The sequence below is a fragment of the Aethalodelphis obliquidens genome, unplaced genomic scaffold, assembly GCF_003676395.1.
Source record: "Aethalodelphis obliquidens isolate GAN/ISIS:26980383/991018 unplaced genomic scaffold, ASM367639v1 scaffold36, whole genome shotgun sequence".
Taxonomy (NCBI): domain Eukaryota; kingdom Metazoa; phylum Chordata; class Mammalia; order Artiodactyla; family Delphinidae; genus Aethalodelphis; species Aethalodelphis obliquidens.
This window is the reverse complement of record NW_020837980.1, coordinates 5,552,511-5,575,053: the sequence shown is the minus strand read 5'-3', so window position 1 is coordinate 5,575,053 and position 22,543 is coordinate 5,552,511. Positions and strand designations below refer to the sequence as shown.

At 44.9% G+C, this 22,543-nt stretch overlaps 1 protein-coding gene across 1 annotated transcript; it reads left to right on the top strand.

Annotated features, from left to right (window-relative positions):
- Positions 1 to 73: 73 nt before the first annotated feature.
- On the top strand, positions 74 to 21,473 carry KLHL42 (kelch like family member 42). Its single transcript, XM_027129355.1, has 3 exons — positions 74 to 1,108; positions 11,554 to 11,747; positions 16,008 to 21,473. The coding sequence occupies exons 1-3, from the start codon at positions 240 to 242 to the stop codon at positions 16,457 to 16,459; spliced, it is 1,515 nt and encodes a 504-aa protein (XP_026985156.1). The 5' UTR covers positions 74 to 239; the 3' UTR covers positions 16,460 to 21,473.
- Positions 21,474 to 22,543: the final 1,070 nt, after the last annotated feature.

The window sequence follows — 22,543 nt, the reverse complement described above, 5'->3', positions numbered from 1 at the left end:
CCGAGCCACCGCCCCCGGGACCGGGAGGAGGGGCCGCCTTGGTCCGGAGAGGCTGGGCGGGCGCGGGCGGGCGGGGGCGGGGGCGGCCCTGCGCCGCCGCCGCCGCCGCCGCCTCCGCCTCCGCCGCCTCCTCCCGGCGCCCGCGCTCGGCGACCGCCCCGGAACCCGGCGAGCGAGCGGGGGCGGGAGGCGGGCGCTCAGAGCTGGCTGGAGCCCCGGCCGCCCCCGGGCCCCCGGCCATGTCGGCGGAGGAGATGGTGCAGATCCTCCTGGAGGACCGCTGCTACCCGGTGAGCAAGAGGAAGCTCATCGAGCAGAGCGACTACTTCCGCGCCCTCTACCGCTCCGGCATGCGCGAGGCCCGGAGGCCGGAGGCCGGCGGCCCCGAGGTGCAGCAGCTGCGCGGCCTCAGCGCCCCAGGCCTGCGCCTGGTGCTGGACTTTATCAACGCCGGCGGCGCCCGCGAAGGCTGGCTCCTGGGCCGGCGCGGGGAGCCGGGCGGTGTCGGGGAGGAGGAGGAGGACATGGACGAGGTGAGCCTGCTGTCCGAGCTGGTGGAGGCCGCCTCGTTCCTGCAGGTCACGTCCCTGCTGCAGCTGCTGCTGTCACAGGTGCGGCTCACCAACTGCCTGGAGCTGTACCGCCTGGCGCAGGTGTACGGGCTGCCCGACCTGCAGGAGGCCTGCCTGCGCTTCATGGCCGTCCACTTTCACGAAGTGCTGTGCAAGCCTCAGTTCCACCTCCTGGGCTCTTCTCAAGCCCCCGGGGATGTCAGCCTGAAGCAGAGGCTGAGAGAGGCCCGGATGACAGGGACTCCTGTCCTCGTGGCGTTGGGGGATTTCCTGGGGGGACCCCTGGCCCCTCACCCCTACCAAGGGGAGCCCCCGTCCATGCTCAGGTACGAGGAGATGACTGAGCGCTGGTTCCCGCTGGCCAACAACCTTCCTCCTGACCTGGTGAATGTCAGGGGCTACGGGTCCGCCATCCTGGACAACTACCTCTTCATCGTGGGCGGCTACAGGATCACCAGCCAGGAGATATCCGCGGCGCATTCCTATAACCCCAGCACCAACGAGTGGCTCCAGGTGGCCTCCATGAACCAGAAGAGGTAAGCACCCAGCCGCGCTGCTGCTTTCCCACGCATCCACCTGTTCGGGACTCCGTTCCTGCGTGTTTACTGGGCAGTCACAGGAGGTTGTGCTGAGGTGGGAATGACATCCTCGGGAGTGTTGCTGGCCTTGACTCTGGCAAAGTTCCCGATGGACTAAGAACTTGCTAGGAAGCAGAGGCCCTAGTGAGGTCAACTAGCTGAGTAGTTTCCTTGCAGGTATTGCGCCGTTAGACAAATTGCCTCTTTTTGGCATCTCAGTGGAAAAAAAAGATGTCTGTGGTTTCCTAGAAGGATACTTTCAAAGAAAGCTCTCTTTAATTTTGCTTGTATTTTTACCTTTTTTTGTTTTTTAGGAACTAATCGTGATTATAATGACACACGGGCAGTAACCTGTAACACTGACTTTGGAGGATCTTGTTGTTAATGACTTTGAAGCTTTCCGCACTGAGGCACCAGGCTATGATCGGAAAATAATCATTGGACTTGTGTTAATATTAGCTATACAGGATTACCTTTCTTACTTTTTGTCCTCTCTTCTGCATATCACTTTTCTTCCCAGACAGTCTTCATTATGGACCCAAGACTTGAGCCTGGCATTGGTCACCTGCAGAATTAGAACATTACCATCCACGCCAGCCTTCTCCCTTCCCATTCTGCAAATCCCTCCCAACATGCACTTGGGTGACTTGAAGAAAGGCAGAGAAAAGGAGGAGATTGCGGGGAGGAGGAGGGAACAGAGCCAGGAAAAGTATTGGAAAATAAGAGCAAAGAGCATTATAGGAAGAAGTGGTAGGGGAAAAAAAGATGGTAGGGCCCAAGATGGCCCAGAGCCATTCAGAAGTGGGAAGAAGAATCAATGTAACCCAAGAAAGGACAGGAATACCTTTTCTTCTTGTCCACCTGTACCCATGTCAAGCCCCGCCATGGTTCCTCCTCTGAAGTGTGGAACGAGGAGTTGGGGGACTCACAGCCAGGCAAAAAAAAACAAACCCAAAAAACTCTTAACAGGAATGGGAAGGTCATTACACATATTTACTTGACTCAAGGTTCCCCCCCACCAGCCTAAGAGGGGGAGGGGTCCACTGGTGTTATTTCTACTATAATACAAAATTCAATTTGGAAAGTTTTTTTCTGATGATAAAAAATACATAGTTATGCTAGAAAACTGGGAAAATGTCAAAGAATGAAGAAGCAAAAAGACTATCACTCCCACTCCCTCTGATAACCATCTACAGGTTGGCTTATTTTCTTCCAGCCCTTCTTTTTTTTTTTTTTTTTTTGCGGTACGCGGGCCTGTCACTGCTGTGGCCTCTCCCGTTGCGGAGCACAGGCTCCAGACGCTCAGGCTCAGCGGCCATGGCTCACGGGCCCAGCCGCTCTGCGGCATGTGGGATCTTCCCGGACCGGGGCACGAACCCGCGTTCCCTGCATCGGCAGGCGGACTCTCAACCACTGCGCCACCAGGGAAGCCCCTTCCAGCCCTTCTTTAGTGCATTATTTACACCATTGGGATGATGTATTCAAAACTTGATATCAGAGTGTTATTTTTAAACGGATTCTAAGAGCTTTAGTTGAAGCAACAAAGGAACATGCAGTGGTGATGGGCAGTGCTCAGATGAGGGGTACAAGGCCCAGCAGGTTGTCACCTCTACACATGTGTCTCCTGCTGTACATTTGGTGCTCAACGCGCCACCCCTAGCTCCAGAACTCTAACACGGCACCTCATGGGATTCTCTTTTCTCCACAAATCCTTGGTAGTCCTTTCCCCCCGCCCCCAGGAATGCCCTTACTGTCCTCTTTAGGGGGAAAAAAAAAGTATTTGAGTAATGCATGAATACCTGCTTAGAAAAATTGTAAATGACAAAAAACACGGAGTAAAAAAATATGTGTATCTGTAGACATAGTTATGTAAGTCTATAAACATTTATATTTATACATTATAAAGGTATATTTATAAATATGGTGATAGTGGTTAACGGGAAAATGTCTGCATCTTACACATATTTTTACTCTAAAATTGATTAGCTTATGCTGGTTATTGTGGCCCTTGATATTTCCACTCTGAGAGTCTTGTCTATATCAGCACATGTAGATGCACCTCACTCTTGTTAATGGCTGTTCAGTGTTCCAGCCTATGGATGCACAGGACTGTAATTAGTTCTTCCCTTATTCGTGAGCATTTAGGTCGTTTCCATTGGCCATTAATAAACAGTGCCATGTTGAACATCTTGGTGTACGTGTGCCTAGCTTAGTAGGCATATGTGAGTTAGTTCTATATGGCAACTGCCTAGAATCCCTGGATAGGTGGGGCAGAGCGTACATGCATTTAAAATTTTGGTAGCTCCTGCCAAATCGTCCATCAAAGAATTGTTCTAGTTTCCTCTCCTGTCAACAGTGTTTGAGCTTGCCAGTTCCCTAGACTCTTGCCAAGATAAGACATTATCATCATTTTTAAATTTTTACCAATCTCGTAGGCAGAAGCACTGGTGTGAATGTCTCTGCTTGGAAGAGAGATTGTTTGTTTCATATGTTTATTGGCCATTTGTATATCTTTTATAAATGGCCTTTGCCGGTTTTTAAAACATTGGCTTATCTTTTTCGTATTCATTTTAGAAGTTCTCTTCACGTATATAGATATTAGTCTCTCGTCTCTTAGGTAATGTTGCACATGTTTTTCCCCTGCTGTTACTTTATCAGAAGGCTCAAAAGTGAAATGCCTTAAGTGACCAGGCAGGTAAAGTCAGTGAGTAGAGGGGTGGGTGACAGTTATGATGAACCAGAGAGCTACTGACCCACCGCAAGAGGGCTCCACCTCTTGGCCACAGCTGGTTACTGCCGCAAAGGCGTGAGGAATGGTGTTGCCAGACATCCAGATATCCTGATTTTTTTTTTTTTAGATGTTGCGGGTAGGAGTTTATTAATTAATTTATTTAATTTTGCTGTGTTGCGTCTTCGTTTCTGTGCGAGGGCTTTCTCTAGTTGTGGCAAGCGGGGGCCACTCTTCATCGCGGTGCGCGGGCCTCTCACTATTGCGGCCTCTCATTGCGGAGCACAGGCTCCAGACGCGCAGGCACAGTAGTTGTGGCTCACGGGCCTAGTTGCTCCGCAGCATGTGGGATCCTCCTAGACCAGGGCTCGAACCCGTGTCCCCTGCATTAGCAGGCAGATTCTCAACCACTGCGCCACCAGGGAAGCCCCTGGATATCCTGATTTTTAAATGTTGGCAACTTACTCCATTTAAAAAGCAAACAAGTCAACAACAACACAAACCCTGTAGACAAAACAAAGTGTAGGCCACAACTGGCCTTGTGAGCGTCCAGTTTTGGACTTCAGGTTTATAGGGTATTCTAATAGGAAGAGATGTTAAATATTTTGTAGTCAGATTGGTCACGTGGGTCCTGTGAGCTTTTTATCTTGCATACGAAAGGCTTCTACAAGCCAGGACTAAATACTCATCTGTCTCGTGCTCTATTACTTTTATAGTTTTGCCACTTTACCTTGACATCTGAATCTGCTTGGGATTTATTTCCATATAAGGCATACTATAAGGTTATAACATGTTCTCTGAATGTCCCAATAGCCTTAATTCTTCACTGTGATTTGCCAAATCAATTATCCTATGCTAATTTTCCTGTTTTCAAACTGGTAGATTGGCCATTCCTCTACGTATGACACATTTTTAAATTTTTATAGCTTGGGAATCTTGTCTGGTAGAACAGATACCCATTTGTTCTGTTTTGTTTTATCTTAATTCTCTTGGTTATTCTTCATACATTTTCTCCTTCAGATATACTTTAGAATCGCCTTGTCAAGTCCTGGTGGAATTTTGACTGGAATTACATTGTATCATAGGTTAATCTGGAGGAGGATTCACAGATTTCTGATACTTTGTAGCTGGAAAAATGGCTTGTTTTTCCATGTATTTATTTGGGTCTTTTGGTCCTTCAGAAAAGGTTTCTTTTATTACCTTTGCATGGTCTGTGTACTTTTTGTTAGAATTATTCTTAGGTATTTTCTAGTTATTATTGTTCTTTTTTTATCCTTCCACTTTTTTTCATTATATTTTTTTAAATTGGGTTCCATATCGGAATTTGTACCCTTCTTTATCTCCTTCATACTTTGACTCAGATCTGACATGGTCTCAACCAGGAGTCCCTTCCTGAACCCTCAGTTGGGCTAAATGATCAAACTTCATGCTTTTCTAGCACACTCCTCACCTTGAATTGAAATCTTCTGTTTATGTTTGTTTCTCTCCCTTCCAGTTGGGGCCTATTGCTTATTCAGTGCTTATGTATATTCATACTGCTAACATGGTGTCCAATAAATAATGGATGCTTAAAAATACTTGGCTTTTTTAAACCGTGGAATATATTTTACATTATTGTAATAAAAGTGAACACATATATATATACGTTTTGTTCTTTTAAAATGTAACATTACAGTGAATATTTTTATCTTGTAACAGTCATTATAGTTATTTAGAATAGCTGAAAAATAATAGTAACATTTAATTAAGCATTTACTCTGTACTAGGTACTGTTCCTGCTGCTTTGCATGTATCCTCTCACTTATTCTTCACAAGGATTATATTAGGTAGGTTCCCATTTTACAGAAGCAGAGACTGAGGCACAGAAAGTAAATTGCTCAAGGTGTATAAAAAGTAGAGTAACCGAAATGTAAATATCCGTTGACTAGATATAATCGTTTAGAGAGTTTATAAGTTTTGGCTTAATGACCGACAGTGACCATCTTCATGCAGACCTTTAACTTTTCCTTTTAAAAATGATTTTCTTCCAAGGAGTGGAGCACAGATATTTCATGCTACTTGCATTGCTTTTCAGAATTTCATTGTGTGTGCCTCAGCCTCACCTCAGCCTCTGTGCCAGCATTATTCTAGTCACTATTGAATAAACAACAAAGGTGATACGGCTCCTGCCCAGAAGGAGTTTATAGTTGAGTTTGGATGATGAGACAAATAAAAATGAAACCTAGAGTGGGATTATCCCTGGATAACGCGTTCAACACAGGTTCCGAAAACACTGGAGGAAACTTAGAACCTTGAGTACAAAGGGCACCTTTAGGCCTCTGGTTACACAGCATTTCACATCTACCTCGATTCACTGCCTTTGCGATGTATTCGGATGGTTGACAAAGGGGTCAAAGGCAGAGCAGCCCGCTTTCCCCAGGGACTGAACAGTGCAGTGATCCCAGAATCTTAAATAACAAGAGATAGGCGGGAACTCTGGGACTGGGAGATTTTATAAAGCCCTTTGCACCCTGGAGAAAATGGTGCAAAAACAAAAACAAACAAAAAACACAAAGAAACGTTTAGTGCTGTGCTCACTACTTGAAAACAGCAGTGTGAGTACACAGCACTGTTGGAGAGGCTGCTTTGAAGTCCAAGTACACAACACTGCCCGGTGGTCTGAACGTGAATTTGATCTCAGGCGTTGTCAGGACATAACTTTTTACGTGTAAAGGCTTGTGTGCCCACGGAGTTGCTTGCTTCCCTTCCTCACTTTAATTAGCAATAACTTGCAGGAACTGGCACTGTTGCAGCCATCAGTTCATTATTTTCTGTATTTCTAGAGTTATCTCTAGTAACTTCTGTTGCCTTGCACCCTTGCTCTGAAATCGGAGTCGTGTTGTGCCATCCTGTTCTGTGTGTGAACACAGCAACGTTGGGAGAGAAACCTAACAAACAAGTCTCCCGGCAGAGAAGTAATTGCAGTTGTCAGCGTTGACTGTCCCCTTTCCTCTGAGCCAAAGTTTAGTATTTTAGAGCATTTCTAGAGGCATGAAACCTTCGAGAGATTTTGTCCTCTGTGGTTAATTGCAGTGGAGCACAAGGATAGTATGAAGTAAACTATATGTCTGTTCACCTCCCCCCAGTATAATTTTGGCCAGCAGTTTAAACTGGTTTGTGCATTAGGTTTGCTCAGAGGTGGTAGGTAGTAGGGAGCAACCATGACTTTTTTTGTTGCGGTTCGCGGGCCTGTCGCGGCCTCTCCCGTTGCGGAGCACGGGCTCCGGACGCGCAGGCTCAGCGGCCATGGCTCACCGGCCCAGCCACTCCGCGGCATGTGGGATCTTCCCGGACCGGGGCACGAACCCGCGTGCCCTGCATCGGCAGGCGGACTCTCAACCACTGCGCCACCAGGGAAGCCCCACCATGACTTTTTCTGTCTCCTAACCTTCCTTTCTCCCCTCCCTGGTCCCTAGGGGAGGGTAATGCTTGGGGGAAGTGGCAGAGGGGAAAGAGGAGACAAAAGGCCCTGATGGTCCACAGGCTGCACAGTCCTCCCCGGAGAGCTGGAGAAAGGGCTAGGGAAAGGAGCTTGCCTTTGATTCTAAGTTTTACCCTAATGGTAACAACTTTTCTAAGCAACAGATCCTAACAGTGGTTTACATGTCTTGAGCTGTCACTCAGGGCTGCATGTCGTGGTCACTACTTTAAATGCCCTGCTCTCTGAGACGGGCATTATTATTGGCCCCATTTCCCCAAAGGGGAAGCTGAGGCTCAGTGAGTTTCATTAACTTGCACATATCACAGGGCCCGCGCTCTAAGCCACTCAGACCCCGAATCATCCTGCCCTTCCGATGGTTACAATAGCTCTTGTTAGTCTTTGATACCTGTGTGCTGGTGGTTGGCTGGGTTCGTGTTACTCAGCTTTTAAGGATTTCAAAAGCTTTTTATTTCTTCTAAGTGAAGTAGAAATTAGATCGTCATCTCAGTTTTCTCACTTTCATTTCTATTTACTGTAAGTCAAGTATGTAGCTACAACAAATTGTTATTTGATTTAAAATTCTTTTTGCCTCCTGAATGGAGTATGTCAGGGATCAATATTAAGAAAACACTGTAGGGAGTTCCCTGGTGGTGCAGTGGTTAGGAATCCGCCTGCCAATGCAGGGGACATGGGTTCGAGCCCTGGTCCGGGAAGATCCCACATGCTGTGGAGCAACTAAGCCCGTGTGCCACAACTACTGAGGCTGCGCTCTAGAGCTCATGAGCCACAACTACTGAGCCTGTGTGCCACAACTACTGAAGCCCGCGTGCCTAGAGCCCGTGCTCCACAGCAAGAGAAGCCACTGCAATGAGAAGAGTAGCCCCCGCTCACCGCAACTAGAGAAAGCCCACGTGTAGTAACGAAGACCCAACGCAGCCAAAAAATAAATAAATAAATTTATAAAAAAAAAAGAAAGAAAACACTGTAGAGGTGATACTTTTTAAAAATCAGTGATAGCTTGGATTCACACCTTTACCCTTCAGAATGTGGAGAGTAGAAAAGTTATTTTCAGAAAATGGGAAAAGGCAAGAATTTATGGAAGTGAAAGCACTTTGTACAGAAGTCCAGCACTTTGTCCATTACAGCCAGTGACTATTGCAGTTGACAAATGAGAAACCCATCCTCCTGAGGTTAAGAAACGTAGGCAGTGACATGCAGGCAAGCATTCCCTCTAGTGACCCCTTTCTGCAAGTTACCCTTTTCAACTCTTACAACGTGCTTTTCTTTTCCCTACTGAGACTCAGATCAACTGAGATTTAATGACTTGTTCAAGCTCACAGAGCTGTTGAGTAGGGTAGCCGAGACTTCCCTGTACAAGCCTGGGTTCATAATCCTTGGCAGTCTGCCTCTTCATCAAGTGGCCTGTTTTTGGGAGGCAATTGCATCATAAAACAAATTCAATATTGGAAAAGTGTTTCTCTTTTCAAGTGAATTTGAGCATGTTGGGGTCTGGAGAGACAGAGTTGTTTACTTTTAACTGCCTATTCGTTCAGCCTCAGAAAGAAGCCCCTCACATATTGCTTAGGACAAATGATTATGCTGGAGGAATATCAAAAACTGTTCTGATCTTACAAAATTTACTATCTGTGTACCTTTGGGAAGCAAACACAGATTGTGGGCTGGTAAAATTTTAAGCTCTATTTCCTTCGGATCCCCAAATTTGCACACACAGGGAGGGCATCATGGTCAGATTTCAAGGACCATTGGCAGCAGGAAAGGTAAGCAAAATGAACCAAGGGCCCCCCAGTAACTGCCACCCCGGTGAAGTCTATTGGCGTGAAAAACTGAGTGGCTGGCTGAGGTTAGTGGACAATATGAGGTTCTTGATGAAGAGTACCCTGTTTACTCTCTGATTTGAAAAACAAAACTAAGCTAAAACTCATTTTTTTTTTTTTTTTTTCTTTTTTTTGCGGTACGTGGGCCTCTCACTGCTGTGACCTCTCCCGCTGCGGAGCACAGGCTCCGGACGTGCAGTCTCAGCGGCCATGGCTCACGGGCTCAGCCATTCCACGGCATGTGGGATCCTTCCGGACTGGGGCACGAACCCATGTCCCCTGCATCGGCAGGCGGACTGTCAACCACTGCGCCACCAGGGAAGCCCTAAAACTCATTTTTAATGTAACGTAAACATTACAGGGACCTTTGAAAAAAATCTTAATTTTTTAGTAGGTGACTATTACCAACATATGTTCTAGATCATAATGCACCATTGTTTATTAAACATCTGTCAGGAGATCAGGCGTGGCTACTTGTTCACTGCTGCTTTTTAATCTACCCTCTGACATGCTTTTTCCATTTGGAGCCTCTACCCCCATTCTTTCTTAGGATGTTGTTACTTTTGAAGAGCTCATTGTGTTGGCATTAGATGAGGTCTCTAAATTCACCGGGTCTAGCTTCTTTATTTCAAACACTAGAAAACTGAGAAATTTTAGTGATGGTATCTTTTCTCTGTGTAGTACTTTCTGATAAGCTGTGTGGTGTAATTGTCTCGACCACCCTGTGATGGGTATGGTCCCCACGCTAGAGACAAAGGTCAGATAGCTGGTTATCAGCAGAGCGGGTCTAGAAGCAGGTCTCCTGCTCCTACAGTAATGCGAAGCTGCTCGTATTACCGTAAACTTGAGATGGTTGCACGTATCACAGTCGGCTGACCCAGCACTTGCAAATGCTTATATCCTCCCTGGCCTTCAAAGAGTCCATTAATGTTTATGTACTACACTGAAAGAAATTAATTTTTTTCTTTTCGATTCAAAAGTCATGAGGCTTTTATTTAGTATCTGAAGCCGATAAGCAGAGTTTAGTTGTATTACTGAATATGGGCCTTAAAACCAATGCATTTCTCTTCTAAAAATTATTTACTCTTGTTATAGGTGATCATTTGTTGATAGAGGTGTTTGTTAACATGTGTGAATACCCTAAGAATGCCAGATCAAAATAGTTTTAATTAGTTCACTGCTTACCTCCCCCTACCTTATATGTTGTGAAGCAACATAGAAGACGCCCTCATATCGAGGAGGATGGGCGAGTGATCTGCTTAGGTGAACTCATGGTAAAGGGGTGTCTGGACCACCCTGTAGCAAACAACCTTTGCATGTGCTTGTCTGTGTAGGCAAGCCCTGGTGTGTACCTAGGATGGAGCCTACCCACGGGGAATAGAGAGAGGCGAGGGAATGGGGTGGGTACTTGCTCCCACTCTTGGAAGAGGTATTGAGTTTATTTTATTTATTTATTTTTGAGGTATAGTTGATTTACAATGTGGGTTTTTTTTATTGAAGTGTATTTTTACATTTATTTTTCTTGAAGTATAGAGGTATTGAGTTTAGCACATACAAAGTGGTTCTTGGTTTAAGCAAAGCAAGATTAGTCCTTGTTATACTGAGAATTGCTTATCTTCAATACCTAAAGTTTGGAGAATGCACCAAACTTGTGGATTCTTGGGGACAAGAGTGAAATTTGAGATGCCGTTCAGTCATTCCTTTGTCCCCAGGCAGAATAGCACCCAAATTGGAGAGCTCATTTCCTTCAAATATCCAGCAGATTCCTCACGCTGCTTTAGCAGATCATGCCGTTGTCTTACTTCTTTTTCTTGTTTATACTGGCCTAATGTTTCGCTTTCAAAAGCTCTACATTTTATTTTCGGCTGCGCCGTGCAGCTCGCGGGATCTTAGTTCCCCAATCAGGGATCAAACCCGTGCCCGCTCCATTGGAAGTGCGGAGTCTTAACCACTGGACCGGGAAAGTCCGTTTTGTCTTACTTCTTCTTTTTTTAAATTATCCTTTATTTATTTAATTTACGTTTTTGGCTGCGTCGGGTCTTAGTTGCGGCACGCGGACTCTTCGTTGTGGTGCGTGGGCTTCTCTCTAGTCGTGGCGTGTGGGTTTTCTCTCTCTCGTTGTGGCGCGGGGGTTCCAGGGCGCATGGGCTCTGTAGTTCGCGACATGTGGGCTCTCTCGTTGAGGCGTGTGAACTCAGTAGTTGTGGCGCACGGGCTTAGTTGCCCCGAGGCATGTGGGATCTTAGTTCCCTGACCAGGGATCGAACCTGCGTCCCCCACATTGTAAAGTGAATTCTTTACCACTGGACCACCAGGGAAGTCCCTGTCTTCTGAATGATCAAAAGAACTGACTTTGTGGGCCTTTGTGTCTCTCTTTCAGGTCTAACTTCAAACTCGTGGCTGTTAATTCAAAACTCTATGCCATTGGTGGGCAGGCCGTTTCTAACGTTGAATGTTACAGCCCCGAGCAGGATGCCTGGAATTTCGTGGCACCCTTACCAAACCCTCTGGCTGAGTTTTCTGCGTGTGAGTGTAAGGGGAACATTTATGTCATTGGAGGATATACTACGAGAGGTAAGTAAAGGGGCCTAGTAAGTGGTCCTCCTACACGTGAGCTTTGGCAGCCTGGGAAAGGGCAGCAGGGGCTGGAGGAAACCCTCTAGTGTGATGTTATGTGTTACATAGTATATATTTACGTATCTGGAAAAAAGAGCATCCTGTATGACAGGGGCAGTTTGGAGAGGAGGGGCCTTTGATGCCTTTGTGTGAGCATGAAAATTGAAAGGGGGAGGGGGAGCTGTGCACAAAATGGATTTTCTTCCTGCTTTGGAAACCCCACCTTGTGGTCAGCCATTCTGTGACTTGGCTGGGTAACTCCCATCCTTCTCCCAAACGCACACTGAATCCGCCCCGTCCAACACTATGGAATTTAGTGCCACAGCATTCTTGCAGATCTTTGTTTTCACTTTCTCCCTTGTGTTTGGGCACAAGCATATCAGATACAGATTCCAGAAGTTCAGCTCCAGGCGGTTGTTCCCATATCATAGAAGGAGCAAGTACATGAAGAGGATTCTTTCCTGACCAGTGATGGGAAGGGGTTGTGCTGGTTATTAAACCGTACATATGTGTTTTTCACTTTTGTGGGTGGGCATTTTATAGTTAATGATATGGAAACAAAAAGTTTCTCCAGAGGTTTTATACTGCTGGTCTTGGTAGGAAGCATCTCACAGCTTGGTTTTCTGTTACTTGGTTTTCTATTATTAACAGTAAGAAAGGCAATGGTGGACCACCAGGAAGAGGTGTGTCTTTCCTGTTATCTCTTTCCTTCCCATAAAGCAGTTGTTTCCAAGTTTTCTCATGGCCAAGGCAGTTTATTTCTTCTTTTGGTCTGTCTGACTGTATAGTGCCCAGAACTTTTAGAAAAGGCATAACTGGACTCTTAGCCACATTGAAGTAGTAGAGTTACCATTATATTTGACGTAGTGAAATAACCTATCACCCCTGCATGGTGTGATATGGGCAGGACAGAGCTCTCCAGCCCTGGCTGATAACAGGCGTGTGCTGATGGCCCCAGGAAGCTGCATGTGACCATTTATAACTTTGCAAAGAACAGAAATCCACATAATAATAATATGAAGTAGGTGGCAAAAATTCTTTCAACATAACCAGATGTGTCTTGTTTTGGGGATATATGTTTGAGGAAGAAGTTAAATGTAAGGTATTTTATGAGCATTTGATTTACTTTTTTTTTTTTTGGTGACAGCGAAAGATTTTGATGAACACTTCTTAGAGTACCTCTAAACAGTTGATTGGTGGGGAGGGTGGTAGGCGGTGTTTTTGTTTCCTGTGGCTGACTTAACAAATGACCACAATCTTGGTGGCCTAAAGCAACAGAAATGTATTCTCTCACAGTTCTGGAGGCCAGGAGTCTGAAGACAAGGTGTCAGGAGGATCACGCTCCCCCGAAGGCTCTAGGGCAGAAACCTTCCTTGCCTCTTCCCGGCTCTGGTGGCGCCAGGTGTTCCTTGGCTAGAGGCTGCATGATTCCAATCCCTGCCTCTGTCTCCTCTGTGTGTATCCGTGTCTTCCTCTTCTCTTATAAAGACACGCATCTCATTGGATTTAGAGCCCAGCTGGGTAATCCAGGATGACCTCGTCTTGAGATTCTTAACTAAATTACATCCAATAAAAAGTCACATTCAAAAGTTCTGGGGGTTAGAAGATGAACGTATGTTTCAAGGGGTCACCATTCAGCTTTCTGCAGGTGGTTATGTTTATTTATGCGTTTAAGAAGATGCAGTGGTGACATGGGAAGAGGAGAACAGTGAGGCTTCTTCTTTTTCACTCCAAGTTTTCATTACTTGTCCCTAGTGACTCTCCACTGATGATAAGATAATTGCCAGCTTTTCCTTTACGGATACTTGAAAGAAAATGAGACCTAGCAGTCATTTCTTTCACCTTCAACACTGGTGTTCAGGTTACAGTGGTCAATTTTATAGACTTGACTAAACCATAGACCCGGGTGAATTCCTGTGCGTGCATATGTACCTCTATGTGTATCTGTGTGTCTTCTCTCCTAGGAAAGTAAATACAGTTATTTACTTTTGCACATTTCTAAGAATTCTGATTCCTCCCTAGATTTTGTGACACAGCATGCACCCTGTGGGCTGACCCAATGCACACATATCCCTTGGCTTCTCTTCTAACCAGGAGCTGGGAAGCGCTGACAGGAAGCACTGTAACCTGAAGACTATGCCCCTGGTAGATTTCCTAGTTTTTTCATGACCCTGACTGAGCAAATGTTCTTTAGAGTTGACCTGGAAAACCCTTGCTTGTGTGTTGTCTAGTTTCACAAGCCGCTACTAAAGTGCCTTCTTGACTTGGGCCACCCACTGTGATTCCTGTCCCGGCTTCCCCGAGCCAAATCCCCACGATGGGATGGTTAGGTGACGTGGACGGATGACTGTTTGTGTAAGGACTGAAAACGAGTTTTCTACGATGGGAGGGCAGGACAGTTCCTCGTCCTCTGAAGCCCCCCCTCCTCCTCTGCTTGGGCTCTTCCCAGCACTTCCTAATAGTTCCTTGTCTTGAAAACAAGAAGTCATAATTGTCATGAAAAAAAAAAAATTCAGGACTTAAGGTTGGCTTCGTAGCCTGCCGACTTCTTACGTTAGGTGAGACTTTTAAAATTTAGTAAGGAAGAGTTTGTGATTTTTATGATAGCTCTTTGATTGTTTTAATTCTTTGGCCGGCACTGAAGAAATGAAATTCGATAGAAAGTAGTAGTAACCACTAAAAGGAAGAAAGGTGATTTGTTAAATGTCAGAATCAACTCTAAATGTAAAAGCAGAAAGATCTTTCCGCCAACTCAAACGACCTCATCATGGTCTGAGCCCTTGTTGGGTGAGGAGAGAAAACATTTACAGAAGACCTGGAAGGACCTTCAGACCTGGACCTGAGAAATAAATACATTGAAGCTGTGCTAGAATAAGTCTTTTATTCGTGGGGTGGGGAGGGGTTACTGAGGGGCACTAGTTGGATAGATTAGTAACCAAACTCCCTAGGGCTGACTCCTAGGATAAGCTGTATCACAGTCGCTACAAAGAAAAGAAAGAGGGGAGGTCGTAGTCTTGGTGGAAAACAGAAGTTGTAACAATTTTGACATTTCTGCAGGCTCCGGACGGGTGCACACACAGGATCTGGACTCCTTTCCCTTCCCTCTGTGCCCTCTTAGGAGACACTTTACTCGGTATCAGAGAGCACAGTGGAGCTCTAATTACTGCCCACTGTGAGTGGGTCCTTCTGTCTCAGGATCAAGTACTCCTCCCAGCTTCTGCAGCCATCAAAAGGCTGTGCGCGTCACTTGGACATCAGTTCCCAAGCTGGACTGTCTCGTACACTGATTTTGTTGTTTAAAAAACAACAACAAACAGAAAGTTCATTATTTTGGCTAATTCAGAGCATTTTTAGTTTTTTTTTTCTAAGTCTAAAATATTCCATTTATTCTTTCCTTGAGGAGAAAAGGAGAAAAAAAAGAAGAACGATAGAAAAAAAGAAAAATGAAACTAGATATTTTAAATTTCACAAGCATTTTTCAAAAAGAGAGTAGGCAATAATTTTCCTGGAAAAAGCTCTTCAAAATGATGTCAGGGTAGTCTTTCATTTACCATCCGATTTTATCCACACAATAATTAACCATCTCTTGTGAAACGGGTGGGGAAGGGGGAACGGCCTTTGCCAGTGTGTCTCTGGTGTTACAGTTGGGAAACAGAATTGCCAATGATTCTGTGGCTTGAAGGTCAGAGGTGAGATTTGCTTGCATCTCTCCTGACATGCAGCTCTGCGTCCTTTCCTTTAGACAGCTCCAGAGATCCTGCTCGGCTCGCTTGGCTTGTTTTGTAGAATCTGTTGTCAAGGATAGATCCTCTTGGGGCTCTGCCAGTCGTCTGCGTTAAGCAGTCAGTCATTCAGTAGATACTGATGAGGGTTCTGAGGCTCGGATTCTTTGTACGTTGGCCTGGTGGTTCTCAAAGTTGCAAGGGTCCCAGGGAGGAGGGGGTGCTCTGTCACAGCGGCTCATCTGCCTGGCCTGGCCTGACCGACTCTGACAGCCTCCCAGGCAGGGGACGTACCCGGCAGGCCAGTGGGGATGATTCTGCACGGATCTCCTCCCAGCCATTTCGAAAACTATTTCCCCAACCTCGGCTTTCCTGAAATAGTTTTGCCTCTGTGTTAGCCAATCACTCAGGTGGAGGTAGGCGTGTATGTCCAGCCCAGGCAGCCGGCCTTGCTCCCGGTCGCTGTGTCATCATGCGGCTTCTTCCTGCCTTTCAGACCGGAACCTGAACATCTTGCAGTACTGCCCCTCCGCTGACACCTGGACGCTCTTTGAAACGTGCGACGTCCACATCCGCAAGCAGCAGATGGTGTCCGTGGAGGAGACCATCTACATCGTGGGGGGCTGTCTCCACGAGCTGGGGCCCACCCGGAGGGGCAGCCAGAGCGAGGACATGCTCACCGTGCAGTCCTACAACACTGTCACCCGCCAGTGGCTCTACCTCAAGGAGAACACGTCCAAGTCGGGCCTCAACCTGACGTGCGCGCTTCACAATGACGGCATCTACATCATGAGCAGAGACGTGACCCTGTCCACCAGCTTGGAACACCGAGTCTTCCTCAAGTACAACATCTTTTCGGATAGCTGGGAAGCCTTTAGGCGTTTCCCAGCCTTTGGACACAACTTGCTGGTCTCTTCACTTTATCTGCCCAATAAAGCAGAGACATGACTGAATCGACTTAGTATTTAAAAGAAACCTGGTTCAAGACCAAAAAACAAAAGAACCATGTCTAATTTCGAGAGAGACTGATTTTTAAAGGGAAAATGTGGGGTTTAGGTCATTTATACAAAAGCTGTAAATACACCTACTTGAACTAATTACTTGAAAACTTGTGGAAAAAAGAGACCAACTTTATTATTTTTTTAATTATTGATTTTTAAATTATGGGAGCAAATCCATGACAATGTTTTCATACAAATGTGATACCCTTCGGCCGGTGACTGAAACTGATTCTCAAAAAGAAGATTCATTGTGCCTGCTTGGTAAAGGGCCAAAGTCCGTAATTGGCATGAATGGTAAAGATGATTTTAAAATCAGTTTTATTTAGGTCACTTGAAATATCATTGATACCTTAAGTGAGAGATTATTTTTTTGGTTATTAATTTACTTGACAAACATATTAACACTGTCTTTCTCCCCCGGTCACACCCGCATATATTGCAGTGTATTTAAAATAGGTTCTATGTTCGTATATTTTATTTGCACACGACTTCCCAGGAAACTTACACCAGTGGAACCAGTACCCAGTCCTCCCCAAAACCTGCATAAAAACATTCTCAGCTATTTTTCCAGTCTTCTTTTACAGTTATGAATGCTGAGTAAATAGGAAGGTATAACCTCTTATTTCATTTACGTAGCAGATTGCAGATTTATGTGGTCAGATGAGTTGTATTGCTAGGTGTTCTGTATTTCTTAAAAGAGAGGATATATTGTTTCATTCTGTTCTTTTAAAAGGACAGATCTCTGTGTTTTTAAAATCGAGTCTTAAATTTAAGTGGGAAGGAAAGGAAGCACCAAATAACGGGGAAAAATGCCTTTGAGAGTTATTTTATTGACTGTATTTGACTTAGTTCTTTTTTTAAAGTTTGAAACAGTAACTTTATATTTCGGTCAGGCACCTTTCTAATTTAATCTCGGCTTTTTAATTCATGCTTTGCTTTTGTGGGGTAAGGTGAGGGTAGCTTTGAAACGTTTGTGCTGGAGAGAGGGGAAGAAGCCCCTACAGAGATGGAATGGATCTGGTAGGATTTCTGGAATCTGGTAAGGTGCTCTGCTTGCCTTGGTTGGTAGATCAAGTGGAACCCAGCTCAAGCAGTTGTTTACAGTAAGTCAGTTAACAAATGAATACAATCTTCTGCCAGTTACAGATCAGCATTTCTTTAAAAATATACAGGCGTATCTCAGAGATAGTTCAGTTCCAGACCACTGCAATAAAGCAAGTTGCAAGAATTTTTGGGTTTCCCAGCATGTATAACGGTTATATATACACTATACTGTCGTCTGTTAAGTGTGCAATAGTACTATGTCTAGAAAAACAATGTATATACCTTACTTTAAAAATGCTCTATTGCTAAAAAATGCCAACCCTTATACCTGACAAGCTGGGGTTGCCGCAGATCTTCAATTTATAAAAAACGCGTTATCTTCGAAGTGCAATCAAGTGAAGCGCAATGAAACAAGATATGCCTGTATACACGCACGTAAAGAAATTTTATTTTCATTGAAAAACACTTTCTGAGATTCCCTGACTTTCTGTGATGGAATAAGTTTAAACTGTGAGCTGGACCGTATCTTTCTGTCTTAACATTCCAGTTTCAGCATGCCCCGCTTTAAGAAACTCCCGTAGAAAAAGAAAAACTGCTGCAGCAAATTCATGCACTCAGCACACGTGCTGAGCGCCTCTAGTATGCATTCACCATGCAGCTGTCACAGAGGAGGCGGTAACCTTGACAGGCTTCACTTTACCCAAGGAGTCGCCCCAGGGTTTCCGGGCAGCTGTGGCGTCCCGTACATATATTATGGTATTTTTAAAATTAGGGTCTACTTGTAAAAATTCTAGTTGCATAACTTTTCAGCAATACTTCTGTTAGGTAAAGTGAGGTGTCTTTATTGCGGACCTGGAGACAGATCTTTGCATCTTGTCACCAAATCTTATCAGCACTCTCCTTTCAACGCTATTTAAGGGTTTCTAAGCCAGATCCATTTGTTCTCAAATACTTAGCCTTTTTTTTTCTTTTTTAAAAAAACAACAACTCTGAACTGAAATCTTCCTGGAAATGGTACTTTAATAATAGAGTTATATTAATTTATATTCACTATAGAATTGAATTTCCAATGACCAAGAATTTCATTACATATATTTAAAAATCTAATTTATTTTAGATAGCATTAACTTTTGTTACTATAGATCTTAACATCTTTAAGGCTTATCCTTATATATTCATAAGATTCTAGCCAGTTGAATTAATTCTGGACAAACAATTGGAGATTAGCTCGTAAATACCCACATTGTAAAAACTACAGTATTATTCCTGCCAACCAGTTCTCTTCCTCATTACATTCTTTGGGTCCATTTTCTGAATGCTGACAACTAGCTGCTTGGACCAAGTGAAGGCATACTCTGATCCACAAAGCTCTTTTTATAAACCAGGTTTGATGTGTGTGTGTATGTGCATCTCTGTGTGTGTGTGTGTATTTGCATTTGCACCCATCTGGCATATTAAGCTCTCTCTAAGATACACAGACTCCTAACAAGACTGTTCCTTGGGGCTGCCAGTGGTACGTAGGCAAAGTGGAAAGTGCAGTAGGACAGATCTGTGGATTTGGGACATTATCCTTCCTGCTGTACACATCAGCTGTGTTGGCATTTTGAGGGTAATTTTAATTTAGCCCTGTTCTCTCACTGGTGCCAATGTTACACTAAAGGCTGTACCTGTGATGAAGGCAATGTTGCTTTGAAAGTCTCCCTTTGTTTCCTCTCTTTCTCTATACATGTTCTCCTTCTTTTCAGGGATGCTTCTGAGGGGTGCTGACCTCTCTGTAGGGAGGGGAGTTACTGAGAGGACCCCAGTGGTGGCCACCCTGCCAGAGGCGGCTTATTTCACTGAGAACGGTCTGAATGGCAGAATGAGTCCTGCGTGTGAATTGTTAGAGGAAGGTTGTTGGTTCTTCCTGTCATTCTTTCTGGCTTTCTCTTCTGCACCCTTAGTTTCAGAGGCCTCTCCCTTTGTTTTTCTGATGAATGTGTAGGAGTTGACTATTTCAACCGTATTTGTTAAATCTTAACAAAGAAGTACTGAGAAGGTCATGGATACTAGTAAGAAGCAAGTAGATGTAGATTAAGCATGAATACCAAAGAGAATTTCACTCTGCCATTTGTTTTGAACCAAAATCCCAAGTCATTCCAAATGCCTTAGATATCAATTAAAGTTGTACTGAGATGGACAAAGCTCTTTCTCTACAGAGAGAGTAATCAAGTACATGCCTGTTCTCTTTCAATAAACCATTACTGAGCAGTGTGGATGTCGTGTTTTCAGATTTCCAGGTAAATTCACGACTCTACCTGTTTGGCTGCACAGGTAAATCAAGTGGAAAGGCTTTGGGCTTCCTGGTCGACCAGCATTTAATAAGCAGTGGCTTAGTGCAGAGCACTCGAGAGACAGCATAGCAACAGAAAGGGAATATGGGTGAGTTGTTAGATGCCTTTCTCCTGCACCAGGGGTGGGAATACGGAACATCTGTGCCACCATTCTTTCAAGGAGGCATTGGGAATGAGCGGCACTCCTCTCCTCCCGGACAGGAATTGGTCTTAAGATCTGTGTCATTAATGCTTCCAGGCATCCACTACCAGTGCATCAGAGTGAGATGAAGTCGATTTGTCATCCCTGCCTCAGGCAGAGGAGTGAGTGAATTACGTGAGTAGACACCACCCAAAATGGCTTTGAATGCAGTGAGCTGATTCAGCTCAGTTCCCTGGTTCCCAGAAATATGTATTAAATATCTATCATGTGAGAGAAAGTGCTAAGAAGTGGGGATACAGACATAAGTAAGCCACCATCCCCGGCCTTGAAGAGCTTACAGCCTTGTGAAAGTGTTTGTCGTGATGGTCGTAACTAGACTGTTCGTCTGGAAGATGCCCACTTTTGTCAGGTGCACTGGGGCTCCCTGGCCTTCCTGCCTCTTCAGTCCTGGTTCCAGTATGTTCCCTACTTTATGGTTGACTAACAATCATCATGAACCAGCTTTTCTCTAGATGTGAACATTACATCCTTGGTTTCTGTTTTTCACAGTAATGCTCTTTTCTCACTACTTTCCGTAGTCTTCTCTGTACTTCATTTTTCAGAAAAGAACGATAGGAGATCTGCTTTATTTAAAATACTTACCAGGCTCCACAGCTTATGGAGCTGAGAGCTTGATCCCATGAAAAGGAGGAGCAAAGCCAGGGAAGCAGGTATTGGGAGAGAAGCAAGCTGTTCACGTATGCATTTGTACCTGTGCCTTTAACACACTTCCATAAAAAGTATTAATAAAGAAATGGACATTGAGACACTAGTCCTGACTGAAAGTCAGTTGAGTTTTTGCCTTTGTGATAACTGTCAAAGGGTATGTTTCATTCACATGAGAGTATTTAGTTTTCATTTTCTGGTGTTAATTTAGGAACACGATACAAAATACACAGCGGTTGACACAGGCTGACTTCTGCCCTTGAAGTAACCATTTTTATCCATTCCTGTAGGAGACAGATTAAATGTAAAAGATGGTCAATTCTGAGTTGCAAAGGGTGCTGTAATGACCTTGATAGAGTTGGCTGGTGCTCCGTCAAATGGATGTCACAGTCTCTTACTAGTAAAGAGAAAGAAAATGTCATTTGCATTCTTGTGTCATTTTTCTAAAAAAATACTTAATGGGGACTCTTTCGATGTCTCTGCAAGGTTTTCATATCTAGTGGTCATTTTAGGCAAAATGATAATCCGTAGAATGAATAGTTATGTTTTGTTATGACTGATTCTTTGTTGACAAGGTTGTATTGAGTCTTCAATTTCAAGTGTGGCTTGAAATGTAAACACAGCACATGATTCATTTCAGTACAATGATGCCTACGAAGCACTTACTCAAACAGCATTCCTTTGTGTTTAGAACGACAGAAGAAAATCTCTTCAAATAAAATAGTTCTGAATCAGTGTATGTTGTCCTTGAAGTATGAGCTGTGGACTCAGGGCTGGGAGGAGGCAGACAATGCGTGAGACAGGCCCGTGCGGTGGGAGCTCCTGACTGCCTGGAAGGCCAGACGAACACGTGAGCCAGTTAGAGAGGTGGCATTTGGCTGGAGGAGGAGTCACGTGGGGCGTGTCGCGAGAGCTGCTAGTGTTGGGAGAAGAGGGATCGGGGAGGAGGGTCTCTGAGTCCTTATAATTCTGAATAAAAGAACGAAGTCTAAATCTCACCGTTTAGCAGCTGTGTCCCTCCACAATCTATGTTTTCTACCACTTCCCATTGTTGTGAGCGCCCCTCACTCCAGGAAAACTGAAGCACACAACTCCTTTTCTATTGTGCTAGTTATGGTGCTGTCTGCGAGGCTGAGAGAAGTTGGGGGTCAGTGTCACAAAATGGGGTTCAGGGGCTTCCCTGGTGGCGCAGCGGTTAAGAATCCACCTGCCAACGCAGGGTGCACGGGTTCGAGCCTCGGTCCGGGAAGATCCCACATGCCGCGGAGCAACGAAGCCCGTGCGCCACAACTACTGAGCCCACGTGCCGCAACTACTGAAGCCCACCCGCCTAGAGCTCGTGCTCCACAACAATAGAAGCCACCGCAATGAGAAGCCCGCCCACCACAACCAAGAGTAGCCCCCGCTCACCACAACTAGAGAAAGCTCACGTGCAGCAACAAAGACCCAACGCATCCAATAAATAATAAATAAATACATAAATTTATAAAAACAAAGCAAAACAGAAAACAAAATGGGGTTCAGTTACTAGATGATGGCCTACGGATGCCCATCTTCTTCATTTTTTTTTTTTTTGGCCGCTCCCCACGGCTAGCAGTATCTTACTTCCCTGACCAGGGATTGAACCCAGGTCCCCTGTAGTGGAAACGCAGAGTGCTAACCACTGGACTTCCAGGGAAGTCGGTGATGCCCATCTTCTATCCTTTGATTGCCCCGCCTGTGGGAACACGTGTGCATGCACATGCCCTTCTTATACATACAATTTTAAGAATGACCCAACTTAAACTACTACTACTACCCCATTAAA

Bases quoted from the DNA above. Each gene is read 5' to 3' on its own strand.
- KLHL42 (XM_027129355.1), top strand. From the start codon at position 240: ATGTCGGCGGAGGAGATGGTGCAGATCCTCCTGGAGGACCGCTGCTAC. The intron at 1,109-11,553 runs GTAAGCACCCAG...TCTCTCTTTCAG, and splicing joins GCCTCCATGAACCAGAAGAG to GTCTAACTTCAAACTCGTGG. The intron at 11,748-16,007 runs GTAAGTAAAGGG...CCTGCCTTTCAG, and splicing joins TGGAGGATATACTACGAGAG to ACCGGAACCTGAACATCTTG.